This window comes from Colossoma macropomum, unplaced genomic scaffold, assembly GCF_904425465.1.
Source record: "Colossoma macropomum unplaced genomic scaffold, Colossoma_macropomum, whole genome shotgun sequence".
Lineage (NCBI taxonomy): Eukaryota > Metazoa > Chordata > Actinopteri > Characiformes > Serrasalmidae > Colossoma > Colossoma macropomum.
This window is the reverse complement of record NW_023494785.1, coordinates 6,939,885-6,954,161: the sequence shown is the minus strand read 5'-3', so window position 1 is coordinate 6,954,161 and position 14,277 is coordinate 6,939,885. Positions and strand designations below refer to the sequence as shown.

Sequence of the window (14,277 nt, the reverse complement as noted above, 5' to 3'; positions counted from 1 at the left end):
GGCTGAACCCTAGAAAAAAAAAATGTGGACAATATGTTTCAATTTTATGGGTCTAAAATTCCAATAATTGGTAATATTGGCTGATATCTTTTTTTGTACTTGTCTTTTTATTTTTTAATTTAATTTTATAGTCCAATAGTTTTTTACCTCTGAATTGTGAAATACGACAGTTTGTTCTCAGTAGTCATATTTCTTAAATTCAGATAAACAACAGATATTTCATCAGAAGACTAGAGGTATGAGAGGCAGCCAGTAACTGGAAGGTTGTTGGTTCAACACTATGTTTCTCTTTTTTTTTTTTTAAACAAGGTTATTCAACATTTTTTCAGATTTTCCAGTTCAGCTTATGTGTGTGTGCGTGTGTGTGTCTATATATATTGTGTATATATATATATATATATATATATATATATATATATATATATATATATATACACACATACTGCATTTTTGGACCCTCCATGTTGACTCTTCCTACATACTGACTCTCTCTCATTAGTCAACAGCTCTCCACAGTGCCAACTAGAGGATTTATTAGTTGACTATGCAGCCTCTCAGACTCTTGTGCAGCACTGCCTCTTATTTAGCCATCGGATATTCACTTTGAGCTAGCAAAAATACTTGGCTCGGAGATGCAATGTTGGCGGTCCTGTGGCAGCGTATATTGGAAAAGATGTGCGCAGTCATTTCAGAGGAATGTTATTAGGGTTCAGGAGCTCAGTGAACATGATTTAGCTTGTGAATCAGCTCCAGAAGAGGGACGACAGATGCCAGCTTGGTGATTCCGCAGGTCCGGCCAGTATTATTGCTTGTAAATCAAGGCTTCTTCATAGCTAAATATTATAATCCAGTTGATGGTTCTCTTAATGCAGACAGAATAATGAGCCAGAGAAAATGGCTGTTTCTTTGACCACTGTTTTGATTATGTAATGCCCACAGGCCCAGCTGTTAACTAGATGGATTCCAGAGAAAAACAACTGTCTTTCCTATCCGTCAGATTGAGTACTCTGGCTATTCTTCTCCCTTTCCATTGTTCTCCTGTGTGCTTTTTCTCTGCCAGTTCTTCTCGTGTCTGTTCTTCATTTGTCTCTCGAGTTCACACACAAAATACCGCCGTTGCCTCGAGTACTGCGTTCCGCTTTATGCGGATTTGTGGCAGAAAATCTGACACTGACTGTGTAGGCTCAGGCTTCAAAGCCTCTCTCTATCGTTCCCTCTTTTCTCTCTCGCTGCCTATCACAACAAGGGGCAGCTATTACATAAAGTACCAGTGCAGCTGAATTGATGAGGTCATCCTCTTCTCAGGACTGTTTGCAGTGATTTTAAAGGGCTTATATTCTATAAACATTCATATATACTTTTCTTCTATATTTTTCCCCACATGTGACATTTGTGTGGTTTATGCTGTTTTTGTTACTGTGCCTTTAAGACTGATGTATGTAAATGAGCGTTTTTCTGATTGGCTGCTCTGTATTATGGTTCATTCAGAAAACAGTCCTGGTTGAAACATTCCTTATATATTCAGGCTGAATAGGCGTATATATTTATATATATGTATGTAAATGTGTTTGTATTTGTGCCATCACAATAAGAGTGAATTTAAAATGGGTTGTTTTTGTAGCTTAGTTGCTGCTTTACATACTACATTGATGGAAAAATGTATTTATTTATTTATTATATGGGCCCTTTAACAGCATGCTGGAATAGTGGAATACCACTATTACTGCAGAACAGGGCAGGATTATAGATACCATGCTCACACTGACATCACCGCCTGGCTGAGGAGCTCAGAACAGTACTCAGAAACATAAAATCAATTTCACACACATAAACATGCAAAGGTTTTGGTGCCCCTGGTCAGATTACATGTTTTGTCTAAGTGGCTATATTTACATGCAAAGACATTTGCCAATCTGATTACCATGACAGCGAGCATCACGTGAGTCCCAGTCACGTGAGTGAGATGAGCAGCAGTGAGCAGTGCTTGTGTTTTTAATCACTTTAAAATGATGTCAGACTCAGGAAAACGTCCTTCACATGTCCTTATTAAAGAAGGCTGAGAGGAAGACGTCATGTTCTGAGACACATAAGCTGGACGTCTGTCCCACCGCCGTCTTTTAAAGATCACAGCATAAACTTCGTCTCCTCTGCAGACCAGTTTCTGCTCCGCCATGTTAAACGGTATAAACTTTCACTATCACGTGACAAACATGATCAGAACGGACTTAAACTTTCTGATAGGGAATGTAATCAGATACAGACGTTTACACGGATATTATTCTTCTATTTAACGGATTATTTACAGGATTACCCCCCTCGTTCAATCAGATAGAAACTGTATTCCGAATGGCCTCAATCGTACTAGTCTATTCCGATTGAGGTGTTTACATGGACGTATTCTATTCCAACTGAGCTATTAGTCGGATTATTAACGGATTATTAGGCTGCATGTAAAAGTGGCTAGTGATAAGTAAACATCCTCTACAGAGAACACTACAGAGAATTCTGCAAAATTTGATACACAATTACTGTTTATTTGCTGAATTTAACATATTGGAAAAACATTAAACATAAAATGTGGCCTGTACAAAAGTTATGGCATGTTTTACATTTCGTGTTTTTTCCAACCTGTCAGACTCTGCAAATAAATAGAAATTGGACACTAAAAATCGTAAAACAAAATACCATTTGTAAGTGTGTTCTTTGTAGAGGATGGGTTAGCCTACTTTCGTTTAGAAAATCAGCAAACCCTGTAATTTGACCAGGGGTGCCTAAACTTTTGCATAAAACTGCAGACTCACCCACTTGCATGTTGAGACACACTTTCAAATGTTTGGAATTATTATATTCCATATATGTGTCATATTAATGATTTTTGTTATTTTATTAACTGTAACATATACAGTGTAGATTTAAAAATGATAAATTCAGTATTTCAGGATTTTGGTAACAACCAGAAGTTACTACACTATAGAAATGGTTTTGGTGTTTTAACTTAGGTTATCTGGCTGACCTCAAATTTTGATATTATGGAACATGAAATAATAGGTTCACAGAATGTAACACAAATTACTGATTTGTTAATTTACTATTTCATGTTCAAAGGGGAATTCCAGAGATTTTCAAAATTTCAGCATAATTTAATCACTGATGTAAACAGAGTTGTTCTGAGTGGTTTGATGCGAAATGGTTCTTTGCAGAGAAACTTAACCACTCTGATTTCTTTACAGTGGCGTTGATAGGAACCAGGGGTCACAACATCTACAACACACATATAGACATTTTTTTTACTATCAAAAACCACCAGTGAAGCTACATGTGTTTTTTTTGATACAGGAAAATCTGAAAAAATCTGTCTTTGGGACTATTTAACTCTACAATGTCCTGCATGTACCCCTCCATCATAAATGACTTGACCTCAGTTTTAGGCCAAAACCTAATCTTAAAAGGAACGTATCATGGAAAACCAAGTTCCTCACTTTTTTGAATTAAAGGAGTTTGATGTAGAGTGTAAACATTATTGAAGTATCAAAACGTGCCATTCGCTACTAAGTCCGTACAGTCCATAGATGGAATCTGTTTGTTTTCCCCAATTTGAATTCGCTTTTTCTGTGATATCACTAGAAACTCATTTACATATATCCGCCTATTTTGCCTACAGCAGTTGAGCCACGCCCACAAACACTGAAGTTATAAATAGTGTGTCAACTCTGAGTGCTTTTTGAATGAGGCACAATACAGGACTGCCAATCAGAACAGATCTTGTTTATCTGATATTAGTTTTAAAGGCACACTAAGAAAAACAGTCTGTTTAATTGTAAGAGATAAAAAGAGGTTGGAAAATTAATTATGACCAGTTTTGCTGCATAAAACCACCCAAATGTTATAAGTGGACCTCAAGGGAAAAAAAAAAAAAATAGTGGGCCCTTTAAAAATAGTATGAAACAGCATCTCTGACATCATCCAGTGTATTCATAACCATTTTCATGTATTAACTTTCTGAGAGGGAGCCTCTAGAGGCATTAAACTCTTCAGACGTCTGGTTCCTGTTACCACCACTGTGAACAATTCTGACACGGTTTCTCTACTTGGTTACTTATTCAAAGATTAGTGGAATTCCCCTTTGAGGCAGTCCAGTTACTTAATTTTAAATCAAAATAACACATCTGTGACAAATAATATACTGCAATATTTATTTATACAATGTCAAGATATCGGTCTCGAGATTTAATCACTAAATTTAAAATCTGAGGCATTCTGGACAATAACTTCATCATATCATCATCATCAAATGCTTACGAGGAGTTGTACTTCAAATATCCTGACACTGCACAGTGTAGTTTGATGTCGCTGTTGTCGTCTTTTACAGTTTTCATACTGTATCTTGTGTCTCAGCACCTTTCAGGCAGCTCTTAATGGCCGAGTCTGAGCTGCCGGTGGTTGGTCTGTAACTCCGTCCACCCCCAGTGGTTTCCTGTTCAATTCTGGGTAAAGTTATTCAGCAGGAAAATACAAATCACTTCTGATTAACTGTGTGGTCATTGGGAGTTGAAGCTACAGTGTCTTCCTGCCACTCTGCTTGTTTGTCTGGTGGGCCAGAAGTGAGCCATTATACTGGCTGCTTAACCCTTTAATGTGTGGACGGTTCTTCAGCTGTTTGTGCGTACACTCTTAAAGATGGTGCTTCAAGGGTTCTTTAATAAAGCAGATGGTCCTATATAGAACCATGAAAATTCAAGGAACCATTTGCATGATTAAAGAGTTCTTTGCATCATGAAAGGGTTCTTCGGATAGATGGAAAATTTGCATGCATGTGCTATAGATGGTTCTATATAGAACCTTTTTGAAAAGGGTTCTATATAGCCTCCAAAAGCGTTCTTCTGCTGTTATAAGCAATAGAACTGTAACAATAGAAGAACGCTTTTGGGTGCTATATAGAACCATTTTCAAAAGGGTTCTATTTAGAACCATCTCCAGCAAATTCTCCTGTGGTTCTATATAGCCTCCTAATGGTTCTGTATAGCCTCTAAAAGGGTTCTTCTATTGTTATAAGCTTGACACCATAAAAATAGAAGAGCCCTTTTGGGTGCTATATAGAACCATTTTCTAAAAGGTTCTATATAGAACCATCTCCAGCAAATTCTCCTATGGTTCTGTATAGTCTCCTAATGGTTCTATATAGCCTCTAAAAGGGTTCTTCTATTGTAACAAGCTTGACACTGTAACAATAGAAGAACCCTTTTGGGTGCTATATAGAACCATTTTCAAAAAGGTTCTATTTAGAACCATCTACAGCAAATTCTCCTATGGTTCTGTATAGCCTCCTAATGGTTCTATATAGCCTCTAAAAGGGTTCTTCTGTTGTTACAAGCTGGACACCATGACAATAGAAGAACCCTTTTGGGTGCTATATAGAACCATTTTCAAAAAGGTTCTATATAGAACCATCTACAGCAAATTCTCCATCTTTTTTTAGGAGTGTACTTCAGGCCATTAATGACACGGCACTTATAAACTGACTGCCATAAACTGCCATAATATTGCAAAACTGTCAAAATATATACAGTACTGTGCAACAGTCTAAGGCAAAGAAACTATATTTAAAGCTGTTTATCTGGGCAGTGTTTTTATAACATTCAAGTAAATCAGGGCAGCTGGAATCACAGGGGCAAGCTGGCATTTGAGCCACCACTTTTGAAAGTACTGGGGCAACAACCCGCCACTTACTGATTGAGCTGAGGACACTTACATCATAAACAAATCAAACTTCACAGAGTGCTGACCAATAGATGTGAACAGAAAGAGAGTCAAACTCATCAAAACATCCATTTCAGCTGGGAGGTGGGACAATTATAATCTCAATTATAGCTTCCTAATGTTCTACTAATTGTCTGAAACCTATGAAGTTCTACAGACTCAAAGCAGTCCATACAGAATGTAAATGGAGTGTTAATGTGATTGCGTTAGTCACAATGAATTCACTCATGTAATGATGTAATTTCATTTGAGCAGTATAGCAAAACAAAAGTCATAGCTCTTGACTGCTAAGTCCACACCGGTGTACCTCAGTGAGGGGGACCCTTTGCATTCCAGCACAGCTGTGTGGATGATACGCTGCGGTCAGTACGTCGCGTCCCGCCGTTTGCTGCTAAATCACACTGCTGCAGAACAGGCCTGTGAAAGATTAGCTGTGGAAACTGCTCACTGGGGAGTTCAGCGTGACAGGAATATGAATCACAGTAATGGAGGCGCGCTCACCCAAAAACAGTGCAGCCATTACAGCCCAAATCCTCTACACAGGACACCCAGGAATCCGGGAATTCATCTCATCACCGTCCTCCAGAAACACTGGAAAACCTGTGTCTGTGGCAGAGTGTGATCAACAGCAGTCTTCAAAATAAAGATGCCAGAATGCTTCTTGGCTTGGATGTGCAGTTCTAGGAAAAAACTTTTAAAGGGGAATTCCACCAAGAAATGAAAATTTCTGCATGGTTAAAATGTAAACAGAGTCATTCAGGGTGGTTTTGGTGTGAAATGCTCCATTCTAGAGAAAGTTACTGAGTCAGAAGTGTTTACAGTGGTGGTGATAGGAACCAGATGTTTGAGGAGTTTATTGCCTCTAAAAGCTCCCTCACAGAAAGTTATTTCACAGCAGGCAAAATAGCCCCCAAAGAAAAATATTTTTATATGCATATAATGATTGCATTTAAAACTCTGGAGAAGTGTACGTTCACTGGTGGTTTTGGATAGGAAAAAAAATGCATATATTTGCGTTGTAGACATCATGACACCTGGTTCCTATCACCACCACTGTAAAGAAATCTGAACTCCTAAATTTCTCCACAGTTAACTATTTCACATCAAACCACTCTGAATGACTTTGATCACATCATCCACTGAATTATGCCCCAGTTTTGAAAAAAAAATAGTGGAGTTCCCCTTTAATCCTGTTAAAAATGGTTCTTCAAAGAGCCAAAAGTGGTTCTTCTTTGGCAGACGTCTTCAAATCCAGACCTTGAATGCGGTTTCTGGTATTGGATTTTGTAATCACTGTTGTAATCACTAATGGTGGCCAATCAGTTACATCAACAGTTCAGTAAACTACCAGTGATGACAAAATCCAGGACTGGAAACTGGGTTCAAGGTCTGGATTTGAAGTCCTTTGTTCTACAGCATCACTCCAAAGAACCTTTTTTGGCATCTTTATTTTTAAGAGCGTCCGGAGAAAGCCAGTTCTTCGTCTGTATGTGTCTGGTTCTTTGTAAACGAGTGTTTAACCCTGATGGTTGTGTCTGAGAGACTGTAGAAACATGTCCCTGGCCTTTGCCCCGTTGCTGGACTGACCAGTGTTTACCTGAAGAGACTGGTTCAGTGAAGGGAGGGCTGTTTCTGACATTTAGGGTTGGTTAATGATAACATACAGCACAAGAAAAATACATAAACATGTTTGCTTTTCGATGATGAGCTGCTCTACCCGGTCATGTTGGATACTTCCAAAATAGGTGGATACACAACAGCAGTAAACATCAGTCCAAAGATAGCTGCTCTGATTAGCTCCTCGGGAGGGAAAAGAGGAAAAACAAACAGAACTCTTTAATTAAGCCTCATCAAAGTGTTACTGTCAACTGGTAATTATTAGAGACGTGTTGATCTGTTGGACTGACAAGTGCCTGACACTTGCAATTGTCTATGTAAACAGTAGCTCACAGCTTGCATGATTTCTCCATAGGAATGTTTTAACGTTTTCCTTTTAAAATGGACTGTAAACAGCAGAAGTTGAACTGACAAAACCTTGTATCTCCAAAATGGCAGAAAATGTTCTTCACATTAATATTTGTAGAATTCAGGACTATTTACGTGACCATTTAAAAGTTTGGAATCACTTGCCATATAAACATTTTTTTTATTAGGTTAGTATTAAAAAGTTTTCTTATTACTCTTTCGTGCTAGAACCCGAAATTTGGCACGATCATAGAATCTGCACCGAACTGGTTGCTTGAGCTTTTTTTGACTTGACTTACGGCATGAATGAATGAATGATGCTAAACATCCTGAAACAGAGTCATTTCACTTATATAATGCTTATAGCACTACTTTCATAGTCAGTATACGCTCTGTAGACAAATGTTTTTGGATGCTCCTCTTACATCAACATCATATAAGCATGTTAGCATGTTAGCAACGCCTTAACAACCACCTGGGATACCACAGCAAAGGCCTATCAACATCTTAGCAACCACTTCCTATACCACAGCACTGGACTAGAAGCAACCAGCCATAGCAACCTTATGGGATGGCCTAGCAGTGGTCTGGCAACAAGTTAGCAACCAGCTGAGATAGCATAGCAATGGCCTAGCAACGCCTTAGCGACCACCAAGCAACAGCCTAGCAACACCTCAGCAACCATCAAGCAACACCCTAAGAACAAGCTGGAATACCATTGCAACAAGGTAGCAATAACACAGTTACTATGTGGAACCCAATCAAGTTATCAAAAACAATCAACAGTTTTGTGCAACTGCTTTAACTTTTGAAGCTTTATTAGCTGGCTTTGTCAAGCTACCTTCATTCACAAGCTTTCCCTGTCTAATTATACAATAATAACTTATACAGTGTGGATTTAAACATCACAGTATTTTTACATGTTTTAATATTTTAAGAATTCTTTGAACATAAAATTATAATATTATCTATAATTATAATGGTGTAATTATCTATTCACAGTCACTTTTTGTCAAGTTATCTGTCTTGAGATTTACTCTACACTTTTTAAATATGATCATTTTTGGATACATACATACATACATCATCTAAACCGCTTATCCTTCTGGGTCGCGGTGGGGTGCAGGAGCCTATCCCAGCTGTCATTGGGCGGAAGGCAGGATACACCCTGTACAGGTCGCCAGTCCATCGCAGGGCATGATTTTTGGATAATAATTTTAATTTAATCTTTATTCTTTATGTTTTCTTATTTCTTTCTAGTGTCCAAATTATGTGAAAGCTGTAAAGTTGCACAGAACAGACTTATAAGAATCCCTGTATACACTTACTTGCACCCAATGTAGTTTATTATTGAAAGCATTGATTTTAAATGACATATATAGTTCCCCAAATATATAGTTCCCCAAATAAAGCATTTGTAATGTGTTATATGTTTGTGTGGCTCTAGATCTCTATGGGTCAGATGCTGCAGGAGTTCGGGAAGTTCCTCGGCCTGTTCCTACTGGTGCTCTTCTCCTTTACCATCGGCCTGACGCAACTCTACGGAAAAGACAAGAAGGATCCGTCCCAGAGCAAGGATGACAGCAAAGACTGCGAAGGCATCTTCTGCGAGCAGCAGAGCAACGACGCCTTCCACACGTACCTTATAGCATTTCTACACTCATAAAATGCTTTTTTAAGCCCTTTCTACTCGGATAGCAGTGTTGGGATGTATCAAACTGAAGCAGTTTATTACTTAGGAATCCAGTGAATTAAAAGGATAAATGCATAAGCTAAAATGGATAAATCAACAATATATCTCGTATTAAATAAACGTGAACCATATCTTTGTGGAAGCTTTGACGTTTTTCTCTCTCTTGTCTAGGTTTATGGGGACGTGTTACGCCCTGTTCTGGTATATCTTCTCCCTGGCCCATGTGGCACTCTTTGTGACCAGGATCAGCTACACGGAGGAGCTGCGTTCATTTGTGGGAGCCCTCATCGTTGGTACTTACAACATTGTCGTGGTGATCGTTCTCACCAAGCTTCTGGTGGCCATGCTGCATAAGAGCTTCAGACAGATTGCGGTAAGTGAACTGAGGTTTAAAGGAGAAATTCACATCACCAAAGATGCTATTAATGATGATGATGATGATGATGATAATAATAATAATAAAAATATTACTTATACATAATATTTATAAAGCACTTTTCAAGAACCCAAAGATGTTTACAATTACAGCAGTACACAGAACATCAAGAACAAACAACACAGCAGTACTGAGACAGACAATATTAGTGAGGACATACACCCTTAAAAAAGTTCTTCAAGGGTTCTTTATTGAAGACAACGGTTCTATATTGATCCATGAACACTCAAAGAACCCTTTGCATGATTTTGCATTGTGAAAGTGTTTTTCTGATTGATGCCTTGTATGTGGTTCTATGTAGAACCTTTTTGAAAATGGTTCTATATAGCACCAGATAGGGTTCTTCTGTTGTGACAAGCTTGACATCGTAACAATAGAAGAACCCTTTTGGTGCTACTTAGAACCATTTTCAAAAAGGTTCTATACAGAATCACATACAGCACATTTTCTATCAATCTGAAGAACCCTTTCACGATGCAAAGAACCCTTTAATCATGCAACAGGTTCTTTGAGTGTTCATGGTTCCATATAGAACCATTGTCTTCATTAAAGAACCCTTAAACAACCATCTTTTTTTAAGAGTGCAGGAAAGACGAAATGGAAAACCAAATGGAGGTGAGGTTTGAGTGAAGGTTGTCGGTGAGAGAAAATAAGTTTTAAGATTAGATTTGAATGTAGGGAGAGAGTCAGCCTGTCGGACTTGCAGAGGGGGAGCGTTTCAGAGACAAGGAGCAAATCTCAAATGTCTGTCCTATGCAAATCAAGCCATGTTAACCTGACATTAGCTTTTATTGTTAACTTTTAACCACAATGGCTTTTTTTTGACTATTCTGATAGTCTAAAAAGTCCAAACTTATCGATGATGTCAGTCAGTCATATTCTACATTGTTTATCACACCTGTCAAACCTTCCAAATGAGTCTAACTGCCCTCACCCAGCGTTCCCCTGCGCTGAAAATGATCACTTATTTTTACATTTATAGGAATAATTATTTTTTAATAATGATAAGTATTTTTTTCCATTGCATTATCACAGTCCGCTGCACTAAGTTAAATTAAGCTAACCAGGAAATAGCATTTCAATAACAGAGGAAAGTCACTTTAAACTTTTGACGTGCATGATTTGGAAAATCTCTTTGTTTCTGAGGTCTCAAAGTTGGCAAGTTTGACCTTTCTTAAGCAGAAATTTTTACATTTTGAAATCTTTCTCATTTCATAGTTTTGAATCTATCATCTTAAAACTTTCCAGAAGTCTTCATCACATGGCCACTTGCAGTTTTAAAAGCAATTATTTAAACCCTTTTTTTTTTTCATTCCATTCTTTGTTCATAGACTTCTTCAAAGTACTCTAATTTTAACAGCTTTCTTTCAAAAATGACCAAACTTGTGGTTTAGGTTCTGACTACTGATGCAGAGAGAACTGCAACTGTTTGTCATCTCTTTCCCTTTTTCCATCTCTTCTTTTTCATCCCTCACTTTTCATCCCAAACCTACTAGTCCTTGAATTTTCAAGCTACAACCACCACATTAGATAAAAGATCCAGACTTTTGACTTTTTCAGTTTAACCCAATTCAATTTAAATCAAGAGCACCAGCTTTATTTTAAAGTATACAAATTGAAAATTGATTTTAAGTTAGGTGAACTAATTCCAAAGTAAAGTATTGTAGCTACTAGCTGGCGCTGGCATCTGAGACTTGGGAGGTGTGGCTATGCAGATGACCACAAGCAAAGGGCTTATGTTAGTGAGCGCCCTCCTGAAAAGAGACTATTTATGTTGTTTATGTTGTCTGTTAGTTTATGTGTACGTTTTGCGTGTTATTTAGTGTCGGCTGTGGGTTTTGCGTGTGGGGGGGTCACTGTTGGGGCGAAGTGTGTAACTAGAGGTGACTCCCCCCTGAGTTCAGTGCTTCATATGTGACCCTTTTTGCCAGTGTGTTCAATAAAAAGCAATTGTTGTAGCAGAAGCATGGCTACCCGTGTTTCATCTTCTGCTGACGCTACAACATTATGCAGATTCTGAAGGTCTGAAGGTTTTCTAAATATTGAAAGTAATACTTGCCTGAAATGTGCTGACATTTCTGTTCTAAAACAATGTAATTGAGTAAAATATCAAATATAAATATGTAAAAAAAAAATGTGTAAACTTCGAACTTACACATTTGGTTGAAAGATTATTTCTGGACTCAAAGCGTGTCTGCATTTCATACTGATTGCACAGTGCTGGCTTGTTGTACTCTTCTCCTTTGTCTTTCTCTTTTTCAAGTTAGGTCTTAGTTTCCATGGTCTCGAAATAGGCTTTGGCCTGCTAGATTAAAGTTTGTTGAGAAACGTTGCATTCTGGTTTTAATGGTGTTTTTCTGACTGCATCCAGAACCATGAGGATAAGGAGTGGAAGTTTGCCCGGGCCAAGCTCTGGCTGAGCTACTTTGACGACAAGTGCACGTTGCCTCCACCCTTTAACATCCTTCCATCTCCAAAGACGCTCTGCTACCTGGTGACCAGCCTGAGCAAATGGATTTGCTCCCACACCTCCACGGGCAAGGTCAAGCGTCAGAACAGCCTTAAGGTGCGTCACTGTCAGCCCAGCAGGACAGGATTCTGGATATTATTTGTAACTATTGCCTTTTACATATAGTCTGTTGTGGTGTGTTATTGTTTCACAAAAAAAGTCAGCCTTTTTTGAGGTGTTCCAAGCTAATACCTAAGATACATCCTCAGGAGCTCAAGGCTTCTGCTGAGGAGAGTTGTATCTACACAAGAAACGAGAGAACCACTCTTCCATCCAGCTTCTCTGACCTTCATCACATTCATGATTAGAAAAGGCCAGGCGGTTTTGATGGTATGACTTTGATTGTTCATTTGGTCGTGGGGGCTGTTGATTTTGCAGGAGTGGCGGAACCTGAAGCAGAAGAGGGACGAGAACTACCAGAAGATCATGTGTTGCCTGGTGCATCGCTACCTGACGTCCACACGGCAGAAGCTGCAAAGCACGGACCAGGCTACGGTGGAGAACCTCAACGACCTGCGACAGGACCTGTCCAAATTTCGCAACGAGATGAGGGACCTCCTCGGCTTTCGCACCTCCAAATATGCCATGTTCTACCCCAGAAGCTAAGCTATGCCCTGCCTCTGAAACTGACCTAGCATGCTTGGAAACATTTCTTCTTCTTCTTCTTATCTTGCTTTGGAAGATACAGGGAGACAGTGAGGTCCTGGGACTCTACTGGAATTTTATTAGAGTATATTTATTCTACACACCAAAGCCAGATTCAGAACTCGCGATGTAATATTCTTCCATCCCACTTGTTTTCTAAAAGCGTTGCTTGTTTTTGACTAAAAGACTGTATTAAAGGTTTATGAAAAAAATTTTTTTTTTCTTAGCTTCTCTTGAAATATCTTAAAAAAATTCAATAACTGCATCACAAGTTTTGGATGGGAAAATGCAGAGGCATCTAGGCAGCACGTTGATTTTCCTCTGGTCCAGCTTATGCTTATGGGGGTGAAACTTGAAGTCTCACTGATGTTGATAGCAGACTGAAGTGCGACTACAACCCAAAAGATTGCTGTCAAACCCTCTGGATACTTCGCCAGGGCCATTTTTTATGGTGTGTAAGTTCTGCCAAGGCTGAATCTGAAGTAGAATTTATGTGATGGTAGTAGCAGAAGTTGTTGAAGTATATTTAAGTTATCTTTGGAACTTTTTGGTTATTTTACGATACTCCCTTTATACTTAGCTGCCTTAATATATAGCAAATATCTAAATCTATAAATGTTAAATAAAAAAGTAAATACATTTCATAATAAATGTTTCTTGTAGTAATCAAGACTGTATTTGAAACAAGAGTTATGGTACCGTGCAAGTCAGAGACCGCTCTTTTGTTTATTCAATTTCCAGTCAAAACAGCCATTAAGTACGTTATTTTTAGTGTCAGAAAAAAGCAGCAAATAATTACACGAAAGCTTCCAAAACTAAGTAAAATATCAAATCTATTAGTGTCTAATGTGTCCACTCTACCAATCAGTTACAGCTGTGTCCTCCAAAAAAAAGCAGCTCACAAAGCTTCTCTTCAAAGAGACACTAACATTCACACAAGCAACTACCCAGATGTCTCAACGCTATTGGTCTTAAAGGATGTATAGCTGTCAAGAAGCCTTTACTGAGAAAAGGAAATGGAAAAAGAAGCACAAACAAGAAAAACAAAGAAGAAAATTAGCACTAGAACACCAGAAACTGGACATCTGAGATGTAGAGTGAGGTTTTATGGACTGTTGGATCCAAATTGTTAATTGGTATTGTTTGGATCGTGAAGAGCAGGAAATGCGATTTCTTTGAAAAGCTGAAAGTGAGTCTCCTGAAAAGAATGAAAGCTGTAATAAAGGTAAAGGGTGGACACAACAAATACTGAAAAATCTGACATATGTCTGT

General features: G+C 38.4%; 1 protein-coding gene across 1 annotated transcript in view; it reads left to right on the top strand.

The window, feature by feature from the left end:
* The window catches only part of trpc1 (transient receptor potential cation channel, subfamily C, member 1), a 43,896-nt gene extending 30,678 nt beyond the window's left edge, over positions 1-13,218 (top strand). Inside the window, exons 10-13 of the mRNA XM_036582138.1 lie at positions 9,170-9,360; positions 9,587-9,788; positions 12,223-12,417; positions 12,739-13,218. Coding sequence (XP_036438031.1) covers positions 9,170-9,360; positions 9,587-9,788; positions 12,223-12,417; positions 12,739-12,966 — 816 coding nt within the window. The 3' untranslated portion in view covers positions 12,967-13,218. The remainder of the gene's footprint in view (positions 1-9,169; positions 9,361-9,586; positions 9,789-12,222; positions 12,418-12,738) is intronic.
* Positions 13,219-14,277: the final 1,059 nt, after the last annotated feature.